This window comes from Orycteropus afer, unplaced genomic scaffold, assembly GCF_000298275.1.
Source record: "Orycteropus afer afer isolate SDZICR_OR568_19922 unplaced genomic scaffold, OryAfe1.0 scaffold00026, whole genome shotgun sequence".
NCBI classification, from domain to species: Eukaryota; Metazoa; Chordata; class Mammalia; order Tubulidentata; family Orycteropodidae; genus Orycteropus; species Orycteropus afer.
The window spans coordinates 16,971,462-16,996,193 of NW_006921613.1; the positions used below are offsets into that span (position 1 = coordinate 16,971,462).

At 46.7% G+C, this 24,732-nt stretch overlaps 2 protein-coding genes across 2 annotated transcripts in view; one reads left to right on the forward strand and one right to left on the reverse strand.

Annotated features, from left to right (window-relative positions):
• Positions 1–15,262, forward strand: part of STRC (stereocilin) — a 36,084-nt gene extending 20,822 nt beyond the window's left edge. The window contains exons 5-29 of the mRNA XM_007935257.1: positions 788–850; positions 949–1,059; positions 1,228–1,394; positions 2,115–2,301; positions 2,422–2,537; positions 2,805–2,937; positions 3,281–3,463; positions 3,880–3,918; positions 4,024–4,191; positions 4,327–4,392; positions 4,875–5,000; positions 5,313–5,371; positions 6,162–6,285; positions 6,401–6,513; positions 10,432–10,567; positions 10,978–11,174; positions 11,375–11,465; positions 11,672–11,828; positions 12,641–12,810; positions 13,392–13,547; positions 13,951–14,093; positions 14,267–14,415; positions 14,673–14,770; positions 14,867–15,014; positions 15,174–15,262. Of these exons, the coding sequence (XP_007933448.1) occupies positions 788–850; positions 949–1,059; positions 1,228–1,394; positions 2,115–2,301; positions 2,422–2,537; positions 2,805–2,937; positions 3,281–3,463; positions 3,880–3,918; positions 4,024–4,191; positions 4,327–4,392; positions 4,875–5,000; positions 5,313–5,371; positions 6,162–6,285; positions 6,401–6,513; positions 10,432–10,567; positions 10,978–11,174; positions 11,375–11,465; positions 11,672–11,828; positions 12,641–12,810; positions 13,392–13,547; positions 13,951–14,093; positions 14,267–14,415; positions 14,673–14,770; positions 14,867–15,014; positions 15,174–15,262 (3,189 nt within the window). The remainder of the gene's footprint in view (positions 1–787; positions 851–948; positions 1,060–1,227; positions 1,395–2,114; positions 2,302–2,421; positions 2,538–2,804; positions 2,938–3,280; positions 3,464–3,879; positions 3,919–4,023; positions 4,192–4,326; positions 4,393–4,874; positions 5,001–5,312; positions 5,372–6,161; positions 6,286–6,400; positions 6,514–10,431; positions 10,568–10,977; positions 11,175–11,374; positions 11,466–11,671; positions 11,829–12,640; positions 12,811–13,391; positions 13,548–13,950; positions 14,094–14,266; positions 14,416–14,672; positions 14,771–14,866; positions 15,015–15,173) is intronic.
• Positions 15,263–15,649: 387 nt separating this feature from the next.
• Positions 15,650–20,690, reverse strand: LOC103192285 (creatine kinase U-type, mitochondrial). Its single transcript, XM_007935253.2, has 9 exons — positions 20,542–20,690; positions 19,713–19,911; positions 19,411–19,506; positions 18,787–19,008; positions 18,556–18,641; positions 18,304–18,427; positions 16,302–16,436; positions 15,980–16,105; positions 15,650–15,766 (listed from the first exon to the last, which is right to left on the reverse strand). The coding sequence occupies exons 1-9, from the start codon at positions 20,688–20,690 to the stop codon at positions 15,650–15,652; spliced, it is 1,254 nt and encodes a 417-aa protein (XP_007933444.1).
• Between the last annotated feature and the right edge of the window lie 4,042 nt (positions 20,691–24,732).

Below are 24,732 nucleotides of genomic sequence, written 5' to 3' on the forward strand. Positions count from 1 at the left end.
GTTGACAGTAGTAGCCAGGCACCATCTAGTTCTTCTGGTCTCATAGTCATATAGGCTGCAGATCGGATGGTGTACCAGTCACTAGGACTAATTGTTTCCATGAAATTTTGGTTTTCTTCATTCTTCTTGGCCCTGGACGAGGAGAGACCCATTGTTTCATCTAGATGGCAGCTTTTATGCAAATAATTTAATTTGGCTTTTCTGGGCTTCAATTTCTTTTCTGTGGAGTGAAGGGCTAGAGTATGTATATCCTGTAATTAGTTCACTAAATGCTTGTTATGTTCAAGGCACTTTCCTAGGTTCAGTAGGATATATAGATTCCTTACTCCATGTTAGGGCCTACCTTTCTTAAGCCCTGAGGCCAGTGAAATGTGATTAGATTGACTTATAGTAATTTGCTTCATATCTACAAGTAAGTATTGACCCAACTATGGCTCATGCTTGTTACCTCATGCTTGGGAGAGGGTACAAAATTTTGAGATATAATCCCTGACATATGCCCATGTGCAGGTATGCAGGTGAATGGTTGTGTTATCAGTGACCAAGGCCAATGTGGGAGAGGTAGAAAGAGGCAGATACAGCTGTCATTTTAAGTTGGGGTCCTAGGAAGGAAGGGGCAAGAGAGTAGACAATGGCTCTAGGCCCTAAGCCCTAGGCTCTGAAGAGACATACATACTAGCTTCAGATGAAAGACAAACATCCCAGCAAGTGGAGCTGCAGTGCCTGGGGAAGCTGCAGAGGGATAGAGAAGACAACTGTCTTGGCATCTTGTTTATCTCCCCACCAGCCTGTGTTGTGGGATCTGCTCCAGAGGGAGAAGAGCGTTTGGGCCCTGCAGATTCTAGTGCAGGTAATAGGTGGAAGGGCATGTGGGTGAGCTGGGTGACAGCCATGGCCTGAGATCCCTTCCCAGTGTGACCATACCCACCATGCCCTCCTAACTCCCAGGAATACCTGCATATGCCCCCAGAAAATCTCCAGCAGCTGGTACTTTCAGCAGAGAGGGAGGCTGCTCAAAGATTCCTGACACTGATGCACCGTTCCTGGGCCCAGCTGCAGGTAGGCATAGAGGGAGGGGGGAATGAGGATGGAGGGGATCTAGGGATCAAGAATATCTGGAACCTGGTGTGCAGAGGGGTTGCCTCAGTGGAAGGAGGAATTCAAGAGAAGTGGTGGCAAGGATACTGAACATCTCCAGAGTCAGTATCCATTCCTGTGTCTACACAGGTGCCACAATCTGAGGAGCAGGCTCTGGGTCGCCTGACAGCCCTGCTGCTTCAGCGGTACCCACGTCTCACTTCTCAGCTATTTATTGACTTGTCACCGCTCATACCTTTTTTGGCTGTCTCTGACTTGATGCGCTTCCCACCATCCCTGTTGGCCAACGACACTGTGTAAGGTCCCTGCACGACCCTGCCTACACCTATCTGAGTCAAGCCAACCCCACCAACCTGGAGCAGCCCCTTGCAGAATTCTTCTCTACTAAAACCAAGAGAGTCTCCCTCCTATCCATGAGAGAAGAGCTGCAAAGGGCCAGGGGACAGCAGTTTGGAATAGGGCCAAAAGTTAAGACCCATTACTCTCCCTACATTTGGAAAGGGATCAGTGCAGGAAACCCTGGATAGTGTGGGAGAACAATGTGGAACAAAATTCAAAATCATAAAATAAAAAAAAAAAAAAGGAAAGAAAGAAAGAACAGGCTTACTGATCTGATAGAGCCTGGTAAGAGACTCAAGACTAGGGTCCTTAGTTACCCTTCAGGTCTGTGGCTTCCAGCCAAACAATAGACAGGCGTATGTGGTGAACATTTACATCAGGTAGATACACTCCTTAGAGCGATGAGTCATGGGAGAACAGAAGTGCAGTGTTTGTACAGGGAGATAACTGGAAGTGGGGTGGGGTGGGCAGGAATGCATAGGAAAAAAGGACACAGGGAAGAGGTAACTACAGAGAGAAAGTGGGAAGAGAGCTGTTACATTGTGGGGATTGCAGTCAATGTCATGAAACAAAATGTATATGAACTGCTACGTGGAAAATGAATTATCTCTGTAAACTTTCACCCAAATCACATTAAAAATTTAAAAAAAAAAAAAAAGACCCACTACTCTCCCTAGTCTGGCTGCTATCCGGGATTACAGCCCAGGAATGAGGCCTGAACAGAAGGAGGCTCTGGCAAAACGACTGCTGGCCCCTGAGCTGTTTGGAGAAGTACCTGCCTGGTCCCAGGAGCTGCTGTGGTCAGTGCTGCCCTTGCTTCCCCATCTCCCTTTGGAGAACTTTCTGCAGCTCAGCCCTCACCAGGTATGAGACTCATCCACTTTACTTACTGGCCCATCTTCAGCTAGGTAGGGTGGGATTCACTAGTGTATCTCCTAGTGGGCCCCTCCCAACACATATCCCACAGTGACTTTTCCATCTCAGATCCAGGCCCTGGAGGATAGCTGGCCAGGGGCAGGTCTTGGGCCAGGGCAAGCCCGACATGTGCTACGCAGCCTGGTGAACCAGAGTGTCCAGGATGGGGAAGAGCAGGTACGCAGGTGAGTGGTTGTGTTATCAGTGACCAAGGCCAATGTGGGAAAGGTAGAGAGAGGCAGATACAGCTGTCATATTTTGAGTTGGGGTCCTGGGAAGGAAGGGGCAAGAGAGTAAGCAATGGCCCTAGGCAGTATAGGGCTCTGGGCCTATGTATGATGCCCATGTTTTCTAGTTTAGTGGTCAGAGTGCCTACTCCATATACCCACATAATCCCTGCCTTAGTACCAGCCTTGGTAACCACATAAAGGCCAGCTTCATGCCCTCCTCAGGCTGGGGTCCCTCGCCTGTTTCCTGAGCCCAGAGGAGCTGCAGAGCCTGGTACCCTTGAATGATCCGATGGGACCAGTAGAACGGGGGCTGTTGGAATGTGCAGCCAACGGGACCCTCAGCCCACAAGGACGGGTGAGCCCCTTGGCATAGACCTACAAGACTCCAGGCCAGTGTGGATGACTTGCCCAGTCATCTCAACTAAGCTTGAGTACAGTGGTGCCAGTCTCCCATCCCACCTCTGCCACCTCCATTCCCTATTTCATGGCTGTTCTGATCTGTTACCATCTCTTCCTGGACCTACCCCGTGACATATGATGCTCCAAACATCTTTGCCATCTAGAACCTAATCTTCTCTAGTCCTATCCCTAGTTCCAAGTCCTAGCCCAGACCCTGGAAAATCTAGATGTGGCATTAGAGAGGAGGTTCGAGGTTCATCCAACTTTCCTCTCCAGTCCTAAACCTTCCTTGATTGCAGGTGGCATATGAACTTCTGGGAGTATTGCGCTCAGCTGGAGGAACTGTGCTGAGCCCCCGGGAGCTGCAGGTCTGGGCCCCTCTCTTTCCTGAGCTGGGCCTCCGATTCCTGCAGGAGCTGTCAGAGCCCCAGCTTAGAGCCATACTTCCTGCCCTGCAGGGAACCAGTATCACACCTGCCCAGGTGGGCCTGTCCCACTCCCTGGCATCCACCCTCCAACCCCTGGAACCCCGTTCAAGAGAATCACATTCAGAGATACCATCAGCCCCCCTGAGACCTCCTTTCCCTGGGTGAGCACTGGAGGTGAACTCTATTTTCTAGGAGGATCCCCTCATCCACCTTCCTCAGATCAAAAGGACCCTGAACCAGCCTGGTCACTGGGGGGAGAATTACCACTGAGGGACAAGGGTTGGGAGGTGCCCACCAGGAAACATGCTCTGACTCCCATCCCACCTAGCACAAGCTGGGCCAGTCACATAAAGAGGATGAGTTTCTTATCTGGTGAGGGCTGAAAGTTTTGGAGGGCAGACTCTAGCGATCTGCTTAGGACCTGGGCACTGGGACCTGAGAGCTGCTGTTTCTGTCCCACCCCACTTCAGGCTGTCCTGCTGCTTGGACGCCTCCTCCCAAAGCATGATGTGAGTAGCAGCAACTTCTCAACAACACCTCAGAGGTCTCTGTTCCCATTTCCCCAGGCTCCTGCATCTGCCCCTCTTTTTCACACCTCTTGTCTTTTTCCCCAGCTGTCCCTGGAGGAACTCTGCTCCCTGCACCCTCTGCTGCCAGGCCTCAGTCCCCAGACACTCCAGGCCATCCCTAGGCGAGTTTTGGTTGGGGCCTGTTCCTGCTTGGCCCCGGAACTGTCACGCCTCTCAGCCTGCCAAACCGCAGCACTGCTGCAGAGCTTTCGGGTATGAGTGGCAGGGAGGATGAATAGTTGGGGATGTGAGCTCTGACAGGAGGAGAGCATCTTCCCTGTGGCTAGGGAAGGCCTCTCCATATCTCCCTACTCCCTTAAACACACAATACTGCCAATTCTTATGCAGGTGAAAGATGGCATTAAAAATACAGGTGCAACAGGTGCTGGTGCAACTGTGTGCATCCCTGGTCAGGTACGTGTGGGATCTGCTGTCAGCTCCTCTCCGTGTCCCAGGACAGTTTCATATGGCTGATGCTGCCTTGCACACTCTCCCTGCAGTGGCCTTAAGAGTTTAGGTTAGTTCTGCACCCACCCAGACATTAGATCTCTTCAGTTCCAGATGCAGGGCAGCATGACCCATACTGTCCTAGAATGTCGACTCCAGAAGGGCCTGAGAGATCTCCCAGGTCAACCATCCCACTTGCAGATGAAAAGACCAAGGCTCAAGAGGCCAGGGGACTTTAATTCATCAGATACCTAAATAGCAGCAATATTTGACCAAACATTTGACCCAATGTGAGGCTTTCAGATGTGCATTTCTACAATGGCAAATGCCACTCCACCCCTGTCCTAGCTTTGGTCCCTTCCTGGCCCTGTGGCTCCCATTCTGCTCTGAGGGCTAAGTCTAGACCCTCTCACTTATCATTACATTGCGGTGCCCATCACCACCAACAGCCCAGCCCCACCACCTGGCCAGATTGCCTGCTTCCTCTGCTCCCTTTAAAGCTGCTACAACTGGATTCCGCGGCTCTCCTGGCTGACCGAAGGCGCTACCGGGAACTGCTCTGGTCTGAGCAGCAGGTAATTCTCCACACTTACTGCATAACTCCCCTTCCTCAATCTGTTCTACCTCCCTTTCCCTCAGCCCTACCTGAGGCTTATTTCTACTATCCCTTGTACTGTGATTTGCTTTGTTCTTTCTTTCTTTTTCTCTCTCTTCCTTATTCCTCCATTTTTCTCTGTCTCTCCCTCTCTCAGAGAGAGGAGTGGGCATTTGTAAGAGTGGGAGGCTAGTGGGGCCCACAGTGTAAGAGTCAGGACTAAGTCCAAGGCATCTTAGGTCCTTGGACAATATCTCTGCTGGGAAGTGGCTCCTCTTTGTTTCTCTTGTAGGCACAGTTTCTCTGGAAGAAGATGAAGGTGCCCACCAACGTGACCCTTAGGCATCTGCAGTGAGTAACTTGTGTTGAGCAGTTAGTTTAATTCAACTAATACTTTTTGAGTAACTACATGTGTCAGGCACCATGTGATATGCAATGGTGGATACAAGAATGAATAAAACATAGACTCCCAGCCTTGTGGACATTCTCCTGGCTCCTTCCCCCTTGCCACTGCTCATTCACTGTGCCACACCTACTCTGAATAGATCTAAGGAGTCAGAAGCTCCAGGTTCAGGTCCCAGCCCTGCCACCTACTCATAATCTTGGGAAAGTCATTTAAACTCTCTAAGCTTCAGTTTTCTCTGTAGAATGATAATTAAAATGGTGTCTACTTCATAGATAGTCATTGTGAAGATTAAATGAGATAAGGCATATAAGGTACTTAACCCAGTGCCTGGCCTGGTGTAAGCTCCTAGTAGACATTTTCTGGTTATTTTAATTCAAGGTGACTTCAGATACCCTGGCTAAGCAAGAATAAGCAGGTGTAAGTAGGCATTACCTTCCCCATGCCCACATTAACAGAACTATTGGTTTTAGAATCTGAAGATGTGACTCTAGTCTCAGTTTACTGCCACTTCTGTTGGGAGTATCACTTGACCTCTGCAAATCTTTATTTTCTTATCTGAAAAACAGCACTGATGTTGTGGAGAGCCAAATAAGAATATTTATGTAAAAGCATTTGCTCAAAACGTAAATTACCATTAATAAACATCTGTACTTGTTTTGAGAGCATTGATATCAAGGAGCAGACAGGCTGTGGCATGTGTTGAATGAATCTTCACCCACCCATACCCACCCACAGGGCTTTAGGCACCCTGGCAGGGGGCATGTCCTGTGAGTTTCTGCAGCAGATCAACTCAATGGCAGACTTCATTGAAGTGGTGCACATGATCTATCAACTACCTACTGGTGTTCGAGGGAGTTTGGTGAGAGGGGGTTCTTGGGTATTAATGGGAGCAGAGAGCCAGGGACTATGGGTCCCTCTGCTAAGCCCCTGTCCTCAGCTCTGCCCTGACCTTGCTTCTCCACCCTGTCCCACAGAGAATCTGTATCTGGGAGGAGGTACAGCGAAGAATGACAGTGCCAGAACCAGAGTTGGCAACCCTGGGGCCAGAGCTACGTGAACTGGACACCAAGCTACTCCTGGACCTACCGTAAGTGCTAGAGTTGGAGATCCTGGATCCTCAGAAAGCCTAATTTAGAGCAGAAGATCTTCCCTTCAGAAATGCTGTAGCGGTGATGGTTTTCTATGTGGTGGTTCCCTGACATCATATATAACCAAAAGCAAAGGATTTGTTCATAGTTGCTGTGCATATTGACTGGCTTCTAGAACACTGTTCCCAGGTTGGTATAGCTGAGAGTGACATCACTGTGTGAGACTGCCAAATAATCTTAAAATAACCTAGGTCACATTAATAGAGATAGAGTATCTGAAATGAGGGAGGCAATGGTCTGATTCTGCCCCAGAGGATTATAATCTGCATAAGATACTGTGTTCTCAGTGTGTTTAGAGGAGTAGGTAAAGAAAAAATGCATGACACATGTGATAAGTGCCTTCAAATACCTGAAGAGCTATCAAATAAGAAATAGATTAGAATGTTTCTGAATGGTTCCACTGCATAGGATTAGGACCAAGGGATGAAAATCAGATTTTTGCACAATATAAGAAAAACTGAAATACTGAGTTCCCTGTCATTGGAGTTATTCATCCTAAACTTGATGGTTCCATGGCAGGGATACTGTAGATCAGATTCAAGTATGAGGTGAGAAGGGAGAGAGAACTAGATGCACTTAAGGCTCCTCCCAATCTAGATTCTATGAGTCTATGGTACTTCACTTATATGCTTCTTATCCTATTTTAGCCCTATTCCCAATTCCATTGCCATCTCAACTACAAGTCAAAGTAGGAAAATGCTGCTGTCATAGTCTTCCAGAGACATGGTAATGGTAAAAGCAACTCACCCCATAATTTATGGTATAAGTAGATTATCAAGCATAGCTCAAAATATACAGATAGCAGAAAATAAACTAGATGATAGGGACCTTCTAAAAATTAAATTCTTATGTGCATCAAAGACTTCTCAAAAAGAGTAAAAGGAGAACCTACAGATTGGGAAAAAAAATATTTGGCAGTGATATACCTGACAAGGGAATTATCTCTAAAATTTGTAGAAAACTCCAATACCTTAACATCCAAAAGCAAACAATGCAATTTTTAAAAAATGGGCAGAAGACATGAATAGAAACTTCACCAAAGAAGATATTCAGGCAGCTAACAAACACATGAAGAAATGTTCATGATAATTAGTCACTAGAGCAATGCAAATCAAAACAATTAGATACCATCTTCCCCCAGCACTAATAGTAAAGTTCAGCAACACAGAAAATAACAAATGCTGGTGAGGATGTGGAGAGATTGGGACTCTCATACACTGCTGTTGGGACTGTAAAATGATTCAACCACTGTAGAAATCAGTATGGTGATTCCTTAAGAAGTTGGAAATAGAAATACCATTTGATCCAGCAATTGTGTTACTAGGTATATATCCTAAAGAAGTGAGAGCCAGAACAAGAACAGATATAAACAAACCCATGTTCTTTGCGACACTGTTTACAATAGCAAAGAGATGGAAACAACCTAAGTGCCCATCAACAGAAGAATCGATAACCAAACTATGGTACATACACACAACAGAATACTGTGCAACACTAAAGAATACTGTAGGATCTGCGAAACACTGCATAATGTGGATGAACTTGGAGGACATAATGCTGAGTGAAATAAGTCAATAACAAAGGAAAAATATTGTCCTTCAATATCTGAAGTGAAATATTGTCCTACAATAGTTCACTATTGTAAAGAGTTAAGGAAAGGTTTGTATATAGAAGGAAAATTTCTTTGTTGGTTACCAGGGAGGGGGGAGGAGCATTGCTAGATAGGAAGAGACAAGTATTGATTTGATTGAAGGGAAGGGCAATGTACCAAAAGCGAGTGATCAATGTGATGGCACTGAGGAAGAGGAAGACACAGAGAGGTACACAAGAGGTACAGACAACAAAGATCACCCCTATTACATATACAATACTGCATTGTCAGTGATATCAAACATTAATGTACAGGTAAATATATGGGTACACAGGCGGAATGATCAGGTATGTCTAGGCCAAAGGGAATATACCCATGACCATATACAAGGTTGGCAGACAATATTTCTATATATGTACTTGTATGTGCTATAAGAATGTCCAAATATCTAATAGAGCTAACAAGGGGCAAAATTATGATAACTTCTTGGCCACAGCCAACCACCCTGAGGGAGTGAGTAGTTGGATCTATAGGCTCAGGACCATGGTCTCAGGAGACATCAAGCTCAATTGGCGTAATATACTACACAAAAACATTGTTCACCTACTTTGGTGAGTAGTGATTAGGGTCTTAAAAGCTTGCAAGCAGCCATCTAGATGCAAAAATGAGTCTCTCTTTGTCCAGAGCAAAGAAGAGTGAAGAAAACCAAAGATGCATGAAAACAATTAGTCCAAGGCACTAGTAGACCATGCGATGTTCAGCCTATATGACCTCGAGACTGGAAAAACTAGGTGGTGTCCAGCTACCGCTGTCAACCACTCAGAGGGGTATTGGTGCAGGGTATCTTGGATAGAGTGGGAGTACAAGGTGGAACAAAACTCAAAATTTGTAAAAAACAAAGAGCTGGTTTGCTGGTCTGATAGAGCCTGGTGAGACCCCTGAGATTATGATCTCTAGTTACCCTTCAGGTCTGGAACTGAACTCACTCCAGTGGCTTCCAGCCAAACAATAGACAGGCATATGGGGTGAACATTTACATCAAGTAGAAGTACTCCTAGGAGCCCTGGTGGCATAGTGTATAAGGCATTGGACTGCTAACCAGAAGTCTGGCAGTTCAAACCCACTAGCCACTCCTCAGAAGGAAGATTGGGCAATCTACTTCTGTAGAAATACTGCCTGGGAAACCCAAGGAGAGGTCACTATGAGTTGAATCAACTTGACAGCAGTGAGTTTGGTTTTGGTTTAGATGCACTCCTTGGAGTGATTAATTGTGGGAGAACAGAAGGGCAATGTTTGCACAGGGAGATAGCTGGGGGCAGGAATGCATAGGAAAGAAAGACATGGGGAAGAGGTAACCACCACAGGGAGGAAGTGGAAGAGAGCTGTTACATTGTGGGTAATTGTGATCATGAAACAAAATGTATATGAACTGCTGTATGGAAACTGAATTTGCTCTGTAAACTTTCACCCAAATCACAATAAAAAAAAAAAAAAACACAATTCACTTGATCCTTAAATTTTTCTAGACTTCTCCACAGACTTTGGCTCTTGTACTATTTGGCCCAATTCCAGTATTGCCAACCCTAGATACAGTACCGATAAAAGAATGGAGAATTTTTTTTTTTTTTTTTTCTTTTCAAATGCCATTTAACTCTGTTTAAATATGATGGTTCTCTGAGATCATTTAGAATCTCATGATGGGCCATGATGAAGTGGAAGATCCTGGACCACAAGTCAGAAGCCTTGAGTTTCTCATCATGAAAAAGGAATAAATAAAATACTCTATTTTACCCTACAGCTTTTATCATAAGGATCAAATGAGGATAATACTACCTGGAAATTGTAAATGGCATAGTGCTATACAAAGGAGAAGAGACCTCCTCATAAACAGAGGAAAGGTGACACCATGGAAAGAACGAGAATTGGGTATAAGCCCCAACCATTTGATCTCTGTGAACGTCAGTATTTTAATCTACAAGATGAGCAAAAATTTAACGATACTTAATATTTGAGTCTTTGAGTCAGTTTGATCACGTAAGGTTGTTTGTTATTTCTTTTCTGATAGGCTAGAAACATCTCATTCCCTTCATTCTCTTCCTTTAAGCACAATGGTTGGAATTGGATCTGGGAATGTTTAATATCAGTATCTGTCCAGGACCACAGGGTTTGGACTGGTGTTGCATTCTGTCTGGGAAACATAAGGTTCTGTGGTCCCTTCATGACTTGGCTCAGCTCCCTGAGTGACCCTGTTGCCTGATTGCTGTAGGATCCGCCTGATGGACAGATTGTCCAATGAATCCATTATGTTGGTGGTGGAGCTAGTACAAGGAGCTCCAGAGCAGCTGCTGGCACTCACCCCACCTCATCGAGCAGCCCTGGCAGAAAGAGCACTACAAAACCTGGTAAGAGTCAAACCTACCTGACTCATATCTACTGCCCTTGGCAATCCTTGACCCTCAGATGATGCCCTATAACTGTTTCTAGGCCCAAGGCCCTCTTCCCTGCTGCCACACAGGTTCCTGTCTCCAATGCTCTAGCCCTCAGATTTGCCTCTAGGTTCTATTTCTCAATAGCCTGTTTCGTGCTTCTTATCCTCACCCCTTGGATTCCACAAAATCCCTTGGACTTCTTTTTTTAGTCTTCTTGCCTGCTTCCATCTGGGTTCATTGTTTAAGAAAATAAATAATAGCTTTGAGCATCAGAGTCCTGTGATGGGAGCTGGAAGAAAGGGAAGGTCGAGGGACTTTGACTGCCTTGATTGAAGACTGATATTAAGAGGCAGAGGTGGCATTGTCCTTATGCCCTCTCCTAGGCTCCAAAAGAGGCCCCAATCTCAAGGGAAGTACTGGAGGCATTGGGCCCTTTGGTTGGATTCCTGGGGATAAAGAGCACACGGCGGATCCCCCTACAGATCCTGCTCTCCTATCTCAGTCAGCTGCAGGACTACTGCCTGGGAGAGCCATTTGCTACAGAGCTGGGATGGCTGCTGTTGCAGGAACCTCTTCTTGGGTATGAATTATTTAGAAACTTCAAATTCTAACTCATCCTGCCCCTAAGGCCAACTCCTCAATCATCATCATCAGTGGCAGCCCCTCCCATGAGGTCCCTTGGAGCCCTGAGTCCCCAATTCTACCATGTCCTCGTTTCCTCTTCCTTTTCTTCACAGTTCCCTTAGTGCCTCAGTCCCTGATCTTCTTCCTGTCCCCCAGGAAGCCAGAGTTGTGGAGCCAGGATGAAGTAGAACAAGCTGGACGCCTAATATTCACTCTGTCTACTGAAGCCATTTCTTTGATCCCCAGGGTAAGGTGAAGTAATAAAGAAGGGTGTAAGAGCATAGAGGGGACTGATGAGCTGGTTTTGGGGACCTAAGGCCAAGGAGGTTGGAGGTAAAGAATGTCAAGCCTGGATCTGGGGGAGATGGCTAAATTGAAACAGGATTTTGGAATTATAGCTGCAGTAGCTGACCCTGCCCAGGTCTCTCATCCTGTCTCTACTGCCTTATGCAGGAGATCTTGGGCCCAGAGACTGTGGAGCGACTTCTAGAGAGACAGCAGAGCTGGGAGAAGAGTCGAGCTGGACAACTGTGTGGGAGACCACAACTGGCTCCCAAAAAAGCAGCCCTGGTATCTGGGATTGTGCACCCTGCTTCAGAGGATTTCCCAGGTGAAACTACCCAACAATTCATACCTCTAGTAGGGTGTATAGGAAAGAATATCAAGCAATGCATCCAGAAATCTGGGCTGTATGTGTGCTGTGTGTTTTCAGCAGATTTGCAAACTTTTGCTTTCTGGGCTTTGGTTTTCCTACCTATAGAACAAAGAGGTTAGAAGGATAATCTCCAAAGTTTCTTCTAATTCTAGGGTTCTATAGTTTTGGGAGTTTATAATCCATAAAGTGTTTGGCCCAAAATTCTCTTTTTCCTACTTTCTTATTCCTGTCAACAGATAACTCAGCTGTAGGCTTGGCTAAATGTGGAAATCCTAAAATGTAGGAAGGAGCTAGGGACCTGGGTTCTAATCCTAGATCTGCCATTAAATCCCTGAGAAACCTCCTCTAGGGCTCAGCCTTCCCATATGTAAAACGAGGAGCTTGTCCTCTTTTGCCCCTTATTGTTCTACTATCCTTAGGAGCTCTGGTAGCATAGTGCCTAAGGCACTTGACTGCCAACCAGAAGGCTGGCGGTTCAAACCCACCAGCCACTCCTCGGAAGGAAGGTTGGGCAATCTACTTCCGTAGAGATACTGCCTCAGAAACCCAAGGAGGGGTCGCTATGAGTCGGGGCAGACTCGACGGCATAAAACAACAACAACAACATCCTTTGAGCTATAAATCGCACACTATGATAACCCCCCTACCCGTGTTGCCCACACTACCCCATCTTCCAAATATTACATATTCTATATATAAAGGGGTTATTCTATATCTAGGCATATTTCAGCACTACATTGATCCTCTGGCTCCCCCTTCCCCTTCAGAACCTGTGCCAAATTGTGCAGATATACGGGGGACGTTCCCAGCAGCCTGGTCTGCAACCCAGATTGCAAAGATGGAGCTCTCAGACTTTGAGGACTGCCTGGCACTCTTTGCAGGAGACCCTGGACTTGGGCGTGAGGAACTGCGAGCAGCCATGGGCAAGGCAAAGCAGGTTGGAGATGAATAAACCAACTGGAGTTTGAGGTGGAAAAACATGGGGAAGCTAGTTGGGTGTGGTGTGAGACACAAGGTAATGGAAAATTGGTGAGGGGAAGGGTAATAGAAGATAAAAAGTTAGACTGCTTTAACAAGTGGGAAGTCAGAGAGGGCAAATATTGAGGAAAGGGAGCTAGTACAATGAGTAGAGACTAGAACAGTGCTTAGCAAGTTTTAGTGTGTATCAGAGTCATCTGGGGACCAGGTTTTTAAAATGCTGATGCTAGGTCCCATGCTAGACTGACTAAGAATTTCTGGAGATGGTCATCTGCATTAGAACTGGCACCCCTCATGAGTCTGATGCACATAGAAGTTTAGAACTCATGAACTAGACTCTGCTGTTCTTTTTCACTGAAACTCTAAGGTCTTTCAATAACACTTTAAAAAAACCTTTCATTTCACAGTTAACAAAGACCCAGAGAAGGCAAGTGACTTGCCTAGAGTGACAGGGTAAAGATCAGAGGCAAGACTAAGATCCAGCATTCTGACTCCTAGTCCAGTGCTTTTTCAATTCACATTGTCCCTTCTTTCTTCTAGTTGTGGGGTCCACCCCGAGGATTCCGTCCTGAGCAGATTCTGCAGCTGGGTCGGCTCTTAATAGGACTAGGAGAGCGGGAACTACAGGAGCTGATGCTAGTGGACTGGGGAGTGCTGAGCACCCTAGGGCAGATAGATGGCTGGAGCTCTGTCCAGGTGACACCTTGCCTCCTCCCTACCCTTTCCCCACAACACCTATTCCATAGACCCAGGTCTTGAGGTCATCTGAAGCCCAAGGAATTTTTTCCTGTGACCCTGCCTGGCCATTCTTTCTATCTTCATACTCTGTACTAGTAACCTCACAGAGTCTGTGCTTTATTCACCCTAAGGCCCTGGATACATAATAATCCTTCCTGTCTCTTCCCTGTTGGCCTCTTTTTTTTCTATCCTTTTTTTTTTTTTTAAATCCTCAACCTTCCCCATGGCTATTGGATCTTTGGGTCTTAATAATCAGATAATATAATCCAGTAGCATCTATCATATCTCTAATCTCTTCTTCTTCCATTAACTTCCTATGATATTTCTTCTTGTCCTATGTATTCTCTGCCTCACCCCTCAGCTCCGGATTGTGGTCTCCAGTTTCCTGAGGCAAAGTGGCCGGCACGTAAGCCACTTGGACTTCATTCACTTGACAGCGCTGGGTTATACGCTCTGTGGACTGCGACCAGAGGAGCTACAACATATCAGCAGTTGGGAGTTTAGGTCACCTGTGGAGGGGGGTGTGAGTGGTCATGCTTAAGGTGAAGATGGGCTCACCCAGAAAGTAAAGGGTCATGGAGTAAGGGGACTCATTTGAAGCGTGGTTTATATTTATTGTCTATTGTCCTATCGGGTGAAGCTGAATTCTTCTTTCTTTTCTTCTCACTCTTCCACAGCCAAGCAGCACTCTTCCTGGGTAACCTGCCTCTCCAGTGCTCTGAGGAGCAGCTAGAGGTTCTAGCCCAGCTCCTAGTGCTGCCTGGTGGCTTTGGTCCAGTCAGTAACTGGGGGCCTGAGATCTTCACTGAAGTTGGAACAATAGCAGGTGGAAAGGCTGGGAGACTGTTGGTGCTAGCTGTCAGGGCCTGGTCTTCATACTAGGGGATGGATTGGGTGGAGACTACTCTGCAATTCATAAGGTGGGGATCTGAGAAAGTGTTTAGGTAAAAAGTTGGAGACGTGTTGGGAAGGTCTATGGGTAGAGTGTTTTGGGAGTAATTGGAAGAGGAGGTCTGTGGATTTGAAGAGAGGAAAGGCCAGTCTAAGACAAGATATGGAGGTCTATCTGACTTGCTTCAACAGCTGGCATCCCGGACCTCGCAATTTCAGCACTGCTGTGGGGACAGATCCAGGGCCTTACCCCGCTCACCATTTCTGTCATCCCTGCTCCTAAATTTGCTGTAAGTACTGATAAACTGGGGTCTAGGGTGACCACAGTAAAGCCAGGGCCTGGTAGAGACTATATTGGATGTACTGATTCCTGTCTTAACCCCCAGGTGGTGTTCAGCCCCACCCAACTATCTAGTCTCACCAGTGTTCAGGCTGTGGCTGTCACTCCTGAGCAAATGGCCTTTCTGAGTCCTGAGCAGCGACAAGCAGTTGCATGGGCTCAATATGAGGGGAAGGAAAGCCTAGAACAGCAGGGTGAGTTCTCAACTGCACAGTTTTATCCTCCATCTTCTGAACCAGCTGTCTGGTTCTTAGAGAGATCCCTGAAGTGAAGGCAGAGAGCTAGTATTTAGGTGGGAACGGCTCGTGGGGAGTACAGTTGTGATATTGTTCCCTTTCCTTGTCTCCTTATAGGTCAAAGCACAGCCTGGGGCCTTCAGGACTGGTCACACCTGTACTGGGTCCTGGCGTTGACCATATGCTTTCTTGGACAACTGCTCTGAAACTGTCTGTACAGTTAAGGAGGAAGACTGTTGGGAGAGAAACCTTAAGTCATAATGAATAAAGTGCAAATGGAAGTGCCTCCTAATTATTCTCAGGAGACTGATGAGGAATATGGGTAAAATGCTAATGTTTTCCACCCACCTGAAACTCAATGTTCCTGGCATTCCATATCTGGAGTCTCTTTCCATCACATATAACCCCACTGTCTCTTTTCCTTTCCTGGAGGCTGCTCCCTCCTCACCAAATCATCAGAAATAACACAGATAGCTGGACCATAGCAAGGAGTCTTTACTAGGATAGGAGCAAGTCCAGGACGAATAGAATCAGCCACCATTACAATAGGAAGAAATTCTGAGGGTATTGAGTCATTTGTTAGGGATGGGGAGTTAATGCTTGTTGTGGATGAGAGGTGGAGGAATGCGAATATCCTGGCCTCTCTCCAGACGCCGCTCACAGTCGATCAAATAGTTTACTCCGTCGATGACGAGTTGCACCAGCTCCACCTGAAGGACACTAACCCTTGATTTCTGGTTCCCACAACCTAAATTTCTTTCTCTAGCACTGATTTTCCCGCTCTGGAAACTCATGTCCAATTACATCCCCACTCAACCTGAATTTAATTTCAGATTCTGTTACATTCCTGAAGCTCATATTCTCCCATATTTCAGCTCTTACATACCTCCCATCCCCCTCCCTCTAATCACTAAGGATCTCACCTCTGACTTGCCCAGTCTATCCAAGTTAGAGATGTCAAAGATGCTGCCTGTGGCAGCTGTGTCCACTCCTCCAGTACCACGCTTTTGTAGTCTTAGGTTCTCTAGGATCTTTGGGAAGCGGCTGTCCTAGAGGGGAGATAGAAATGGGGGTTAGGGTCAATCGAGACAGAGAGTGGCCCTACCTAAAAGAGTCCTAGATCTGCACAGAGCTCTTTCCCCTTACCCTTTAGCCATAAGCCATAATACTTCTAGTCCCTTTCCAAAGTGCCCATCCCCTTACCATCCATACCCACACCCCTCTCCAATCCCACAACCCCTTTACTTTGCTTAGCAAGGGCAGTTTGATGTGTACTCCTGCCCGGAGTCCAGTGCCCAGGTTAGATGGACAGGTCAAGATATATCCCAAACGCTCATTCCACATGAACTCCCAGCCACGCTCCTGGATCAACCGCTCCACCTGAATTCACAAAGGCTCTGTTAGTGAAAAATCAGGGGTATATGGATCCTCCCTTACCTAGACCACAAGAACTCTTTCCACATCTAGAACCAGAAACTTGAGGGTATGAGAGAATGATGTTATTTTTTTTTTCTTCTTGTGAAATGATTTGTTATTGTTATCATGTATGCAAAGTAATTTTGATATCACAAGTCAGTTGTGGAAAATTTTCTTGCGTGTGGAGAGAAGAGGAGAAACTTGAGGGAGTGATGATCTAGGGAATGATCTAGGGAAATAGCAGAGGTGGTAACTGAATTGAGAGAGGATTGATTATTCAAAGAGTTCTGCATGCTAATAAGCCTCAAGCTTGCAAGGATTCTTTCAGATAGGAAATGAGAGGGTGGGCCTTGCAACAGGAAGAAGAGCCTTCTCTTAGCTGTGGAAAGAATACATGTAAAAAAGCAGAAAGGTGAAAACAAAGCAGAAAAGCCAAAGACTCACAGATGTGTGTATGTGAAGTATGTTTTTCTTTCACTGAAGCATCCTAATCATGAAAATGACTATTAGAACTGAAGAGACAGAGGATGCTTTAGAGTAATTGACATGAAGACCACTATCCAATGTGAGTAAAGGAGTCCCTGTTTATAGCTAAGAAAAAAACACGGCATAGGAGGATCTCTTACATATTGTAATGGGAAAACCCTTCCATCTAGAATAACAATAACAGTAGCCTGCACTTTTTAAGTGCTTACTATGGGTCAGGTACTCTACTAAGTACTTTACATGTATTATCTCATTTCATCCCTATAACAACAACCTAAAAAGTAGAAAACATTATCCCAGTTTTACAGATGAGGAAACAGATGCATATAATTTAAAAAGTACTTCTCTGCCCATTTACATTCAGAATATGTTATTTATTACTTGCCAAAACAGCAGAAACTTCCCAGCAAGATTCTAAAAGGAAGAGAGAAGCTCTCTCTTTCTCTCTGTAAGTCCAAAATACAACTGTATACGTGACAACATACAGTAAGAGTTGGGTTTGTGGAAATTCTAGAATTGAATCTAGAAAACAATTGGATTGAAGACCCCTTATCTAGAGCCACACATTCTGGAAGTTAAGCCATTCCATACTCAACCTTTCCCAATCTCCCTCCCACTCTCAATTTAAAGTTTAGACATGATACCTTAGCAAGAATGATAGATTTCACAGCCAAGGTCTACCTTGGTAGCTACATTAGAATCATGAATACACCAATCTCTAACATTTTTCTCATCTTCACATCCCTTTATTCCATACTACATGCCACAGACACTGACTAACCTATCATCTCAAATCAATTATTCCTACCGCGCATTATTTGGTAAATGTTTGCTCTATTTACTTCCTTGTTGTTGTTGTTGTTATGTGCCATCAAGTTGGACCTGACTCATAGCGACCCCTTCTTGGGTTTCCGAGGCAGTATCACTATGTAAGTAGATTGCCCAACCTTCTTTCCAAGGAGTGGCTGGTGGGTTTGAACCGCCAGCCTTCTGGTTAGCAGTCAAGTGCCTTAGGCACTATGCTACCAGAACTTCCTTAGTTTCCTGGTTGGGCAATCTACTTTTGTAGTGATACCGCCTTGGAAACCCAAGGAGGGGTTGCTATGAGTTGGGGCTGACTCGATGGCACATAACAACAACAAAATTCCTATTCTTAGAGTGACCATATGTCCTGCTCAGGACAGTCCTGGTTTATATCTATTGTCCTGAAGTCATTAATAGTGCCCCTTTCTACTCTCAAAAGTGCCCAAGGTTGGTTGATAAATTATGTGGTCATTCTACCTATGCTAGTCTTTGGTTTTCCTTATGTCCTCCCACCCAACTCCCCCGTACAATCTTCTCCAACCTCTTTGAGGCCTCGGCAGAATCTTTCAAACACTCTTTTCATGTTGCCACCTTTCTCCATGGAGATGACCCGTGTATGATCTTCTTCATTCACCCAGACCAAGAAGCTCTTCTCATTGTTGTGCCTAAGGGCAGGAGGGAAGGAGGGACAGGGTTCAAGAGACAAGGCAAGAATTGGGGGATGTGTGTGTGTGTGTGTGTGTGTGTGTTTATGGGAGTATGAGAACAAAAGAAGTAAGGAGGAATCTCATACCAGATTCCACGAGCATCTGGCCAGTCTCGAGCCATTCCTGCTGCAGTTAGCAATGGGGACACAGGCTTATCAAATAGAAAGTGGTCCTGGGGAGAGCAAAGGGGCCTAGGTTAAGAATCCTTACAATAACATCTGGGCCTCTCAGAGCCCATTCAGCTCATCTGCTTCCACCTCCCCTGGCTCTTCATTTCATTTGTTTCTCCCACCCAGGTCCCTCTTAAAGACCCTCACATCAATGAGCTGCTGCTGCTCAGCCTCTGTCATCTCACTGAGCCGATAGTAACGTCCAGTTAGGTCACCCTTCAGGCCACTCAGTGCATCTACCACAACACGTTCCACCTCTCGTCGCTCTGCCCGTGTGCAAGCTGGAGGCAGACTGAGTCCTCGGATACTTCGGCCAGTTCTGACTCTTGAGGACAATACATACCTTTCATCAAAGTAGCCAGAACGAATCTGGAGGGTAAGGAACATTAATACAAGTCACAGAAAGACAATGGGTAGAACCTGGGGCCCTTGGGGAAGGAGCAACCCTATGGAATATAGGATTCCTCACTGCTTGTGCTGATCATCCATGAAGGGGGAGAAAGGGGTCTCACTGGGCAAGCCTTCCAAGTGAAGGGGCCATTGTGGACAAATCCTCCTCCAAATTGCCCACCTTGAGGCATGGCCATTCTCATTTACCCTCTCCTCCCCATATCTGCTGCTCTTAAGATAAGATTCTTTCCCTATACCAAAATTAAAAGCTCAGCAGTGTAATGACCCTGAGTCAGGAAATAATGAAGATGAAGTGTTTGGAGAAGCAAAGAGTGTTGCATACAATGGCAGTGCAAGTCAAAAGTGGGATATTTGACCCACCTTGCTAGCATCCAAGTCAGTGGTGTGCTTCATTATCCGGGGGTCATATCCATTGTGCCGCTCTTGGATTACAGGATCAAACAGCTCAGCAAATATCTGAGGGGGAATTAAAGGGGAGAGGATGCTTAAGGAAGGGGAACCCCTCCCCAGGCCTCAGTTTTGGATTAACTTCACTGGGTCAGAAAACTTGAGTACAGATGGTCCAGAGTCATGGGGGAAAATGAAGGGTCTTTGTGGCAGAGGGAGCTGGGATCACTGGAAAGATAAGTTGGGTACCAGGGAGACTCTGGGGCCCCCCCTACCTCATAGGTCTCCTCATCTCCAGCCACCATGCCCACAGTCTTGATGAAGGGGTGGCCAGGGTTGTCCACGCCAGTCTGGATACACTGATCTAGCGTCCAACCAGTGGGTGTGGTCTTGTCGCAGAGCCGGGCATAGACTGCTGGGGTCAGGTGACTGGCCATGCAGTTGTTGTGCTTTCGTAGGTCTGGGTACTCAGCGCTGGGGAGGGGGTACCCAGTAACCATGGTGGGAGGGCACAGGGAGCCTAAACCCAGTGCAGTCTTCTGGGAGTTGGCCCATTAGCCTGTCTGGCTTTGCTCCTTGGGAGGAGATGGGATTAGAGGGAGGCTAAGCAGTGGTAATCTCTTTAGAGACTTCAGGGTCTATCTTTTCCCAACAGTTCTAGCTGCCTCTGACTGGCTGGCTAAGTTCCCCCAGATATGCTCAGTTGTTTCCTCTCATGAACATACCATTGGGGTTGGGGGAGGGGAAAGACTAAGGAGGGGAATTCAGGAAATATGGGAGAGCAAGCAGGAAAACGAGATGGAGGAGAGCAAAGAGGATAGTTCCTGGTCTTCCAAGCAGGGATTTGGGCAGAGTGGATGCACCCAGAACTCTCAGGCTATAGCTTGGTTTGGGGGTGGGGTTTGTTGGTTGCAGGTTCTCAGGTACGCTTTTGCCTTAAGGTTTTGTATCTCACCCTCACTGAGGTCTCCAGAATGTACAGCCCCCAAGCTACAGGGCCTTCGAGATTATTGCTCTTCTCTGTTGTCCGGCTCCTCATCTCCACCCCCACCTTCGTTGCCATCACGACCCGCTCCCCCCGCCCCATGCCTCTGACACGGATACCTCGGGGGATACAGCCTCCGTCGTTCACTGGCAGCTCGCACAGGTTCCGGGCGAAGCAGAAATCCAGCGGCTAGAGATCCAGCTCCGGCCAAAGCAATGAGCCTGAGCCCAGGGCGGGTGGCCAGCAGGCGGGAGAAGGGACCAGCCATGGCTTGAGGGTCCAGCTACGGGATCCCGGAGCAGGAGCTTGGGCAGGGCAGGAACGAGGAGAGAGGATGCAACCCTGCAGGTCGAAGGCCACAGCAGGTCCAAGGCTGAAGCCGAAATGGGGGCTGGAGTGGAAGCTGTAGCGGGAGTGGGAGCCTGTACCAACCAGACTGCAGGAAAGGCGCAATGAGCTAGCGGCTGGCGGGCGGGAGGAAGAGGGAGGCCAGAGCCGCAGTCCCCAGGGGTGGGGCTCACGCAGGCTCCACCTCTGCCTGCTACCGCGGTAGGTGTGTGGGGACCGGGTGGGCAGCACGCACCAGGTAATTGAGAGGACTCTGAGCTCACCCCTAGGCCGAGAATGCCCGGGGTCCACCTGGGATGAGGCCGCCCAGATTTCAGCACCAAGTGGAGGACAGCACCTAAGGGGATTAGCGAAACCCAATCACCCTTCCCCCAAGTTCTCGGTTTAATTGGAAACTCGAGCCGTCTACTCTGTTGGTGTGAAAGGGTGACATTGCCCAACCGCTTCTCTGCTTTCAGCCTGTCCCGGCAACCCCTCTATCCTCCTCCCACGGGAGGCAACCGCAGGGAAGCCGCGGAATAAACACGGAGACCAGAGAGAGACATTGAGAAAGCACAGGGTTAGAGGCAAACACAGCGGACGACACTCGCTGGCTCAAGGTGACCCTTTCCTTAGAACCAGGAAGAGGACCAAGGCGCCTCCTTGCTACACTTGGGTTTTCTTTTTCAGGGCTGGTGAAGGGTTCCCTGAGAGGAATCAGAGAAACAATAAGAGAATCTTACCCCATCTATGCTTTGCTCCCACCCCTCACCCCCCACTTAGGCCCCAAGTCTGAAGCCCTACTGTTTCCTGCCTCCACCTCATGATCCCTTCAGTTTTGTCTTCTTCCTCCACCTTTCAACCCATTCCTTCTTTACCTTTGATCTTTTACTTCTCAGTGTCTTTTCCAGGCTCAGACCTGTTTGCTGCTCAAGTCGTAGGACTCCCTCTGAGTATTCTCTGTAAGCTTGCTTACCCCTTGGTTGTAATGGGCGTGTGACTGGGGTTGGGCAAGGAATAGTTAGCTTCCTCTTCCTCCCCTCCCTTTTTTTCCTTCTCTTTGGCTCCCAGCTCCTGGACTGAGCAGAGAGCAAGGTGAGGTGAAGGGTGTGGTAAGATGACTGGGTGTGGGAATGGAACAGGTAGGCACAGGTCTCCAGGCACCACATGTAAGTTTTTCCTCTCTTGGTTCCCTAATGTTGTTTAATCCCTAGTTTAAGGCAAATGGTGTCCAAGGACACGGGGTCACCAGGGAATGTCCACCTTCCTCGTGGTCCCTTTTCTCTCTCCCCTCACCAGATGTATATTCAGATTTGGGAGGGCTTTCTCCATACAGTTCCAACTGCGACCTGGGTGTGACGTGTGACTTTAATCTGGCATAGGAGAGTGAATGCTGGAGCTGAACTAGAACTGTGTTAAGGTGGGGTAGGCCTTAGTCCCTTCTCTCAGCTAAAAAAAAAAACCAAACTTGCCATTGACTCAGATCCTACTCACAGCAATCCCTCCTTGGGTTTCTGAGGTGGTATCACTATGGAAGTAGATTGTCCAGTCTTCCTTCCAAGGAGTGGCTGGCGGGTTCGAACCACCAGCCTTCTGGTTAGCAGTGAAATACCTATGCAAGACAGTAAAACACTTGGAATTTTTTTTTCCTGACACTTGGAAATCTTAAGACAGAGTATTTGAGGAAGAGGAATGCCCTTCATGTAGTCCTTGACCCCACTGATGAGACCCACCTGCATACCCATACTCTTATTTCCTTGGTTCTTCTCAAACTGCTCTTGTGTTCTTTTTTTGGCCTACTTCATTTGTGTAGGAGCTCTGGTGGTGTAGTGCCTAAGGCATTTGACTGCAAACCAAAAGGCTGGTGGTTCAAACCTACCAGCTACTCCTGGGAAGGAAGGTTGGACAATCTATGTCCGTAATGATACCACCTTGGAAACCCAAGGAGGGATTGCTATGAGTTGGATTTGACTCCATGGCAGTGAGTTTGGTTTTGGTTTTGGTTCATTTGTATGTCTCCTCAAAAGCCATCCACCTCTCTTCTGGGTCTATCACTTAACTCCTTCCTCCAGTAAGAGAGTAATTTATCAGAGAATAGGTAGAGTTCTATAGTTGGAATGACCTCATTCTTGGTGAGAGAGAAAATATTACCTGTGCTGTAGAGGCTCCTTATCTAGGTGAAGAAGTAGCTATGAGTAAGTGAATGTAAAAACATGAATTGGTGTATATTTACCCAGGTAAAGGATGGAGATAATGTTCCAGAGAAGTAGGGCTGTTATTTGATTAAGAGGGTGGCTACTAAGATAAAGTGGTGAGGGATGGAAAGGGAGAATTACCAAAAGAGAACTAAGACTTTCCCAGAGAAACAGAAATTATTTCGATTTGGAGAGTAGCTGCCAAGATTTGAATAGCTCCACTAAGAAAATACAAGTATTTGTGTACTTTTCTTATTCCCTTTTAGACTGTGAGCCTCTGATAGGCATGTACTGTAACAACTGTTGTTATGTGCCATCGAGTCGGCCCTGACTCATAGCGACCCCTCCTTGGGTTGCTGAGGCAGTATCACTGTGGAAGTAGATTGCCTAACTTTCCTTCCAAGGAGTGGCTGGTGGGTTTGAACTGCCAGCTTTCTGGTTAGCAGTCGAGTGCCTTAGGCACTATGCTACCAGAGCTCCTACTGTAACACTACTCATTTAAAAAAATTATCCTACAACATACAGGAAATAATACATATGACATTTCATTTATTTAATAATGATAATTATTAGCAATAATATTTTAAAATTTCTAAATTACTTTACAATTACAGGGAACTTTTATACATACTGTTTCATTGAATTGTTCCAGTTCATGACTAGGGATTGAGTCTACATTTTTGGAGAACAAGAAGAGGCATTAATTATCTGGAAGATACTATAATAATCTGTTTGAATGGTTGGAATGGTGGAGGGAGGTGTGAACCTGCATACGAACTAGGGAGGCATCTAGTTCCCTTAGGGCCAATTCTTAGGATCAGCTCTATTCAAGAGGGTTCCTGGCTCAGAAAAATGGGTAAACTGACTGAAAGCAGCAAGGTCCCTAAGAATGCAGAGAAGAAACTGGGAACTTGGAACTATCCTGATCAGTGACACCTGTCCTGACCAAGTGAGGATGCAAGGAAAATAACAAGAACATTACAAACATATAAAACATGCTTTTATGTAATCAGTACCCTGTGAGTTAGATTTTAGGTTTTAATTCCATTCTTACAGGTGGGAAAACAGAGACTCAGAGAAGTTAAGTGATTTGCCCAAGTCTACACCGCTATTAAGGGCAAGGCCAGGATTCAAAGCCAAGTTTGTTTAGCTCTCAATCTGGAGGGTAGAAAGCAAGCAAGATGTGGGTGTAGAGATAGCAACCAACTTGCCTAGTCTGATATGTCCATTCATCTTCTTATCTCCTTTATAAATGCACTTGTTTCTTCCTTGAATTTTCTGATCTGGTTCCCTCTTTGCTTTTGTTTTTCTCTCCAGTTTCCCTGTTACTTCTCTTTGAGGTTGTTAACATTCTCAACCTACATTTATTGGATCTTTACGTGTATCAGATCCCATTTTGTCTTACAAATGAAACGGAAGATCTATTTTTGCCCTCAAGAAAGTGTAATGGCACAAATTCTGCCTCTTCTCTGCATCTTGCATTTTCCCCCCTTAAGAGAACGTCAGCGTCTAGACCAAGCGTCTGGGCTGTGGCGACGCAGTAATAAATCAGAGGAAGGGGAGCATCAGGTTGCACTTTCCCCTCAGAGCCACTAGGGGCTACCCGCCTCCTCTCAGAAGCGCCGGCCAACTCAGCCTGACTCTGTTGCCGGTGCGCGCCCTCTGCTGATTGGTGGCACTTCAGGGAAGTCGCACTTTGATTGGGCCGCTGTCAGGTGTCGCTGCCGGCAGGTTCGGCTGTGCGAGCGGAGGGAGGCGGGTGAGTGAGGGCCGGGGGCGGTAGGGGAG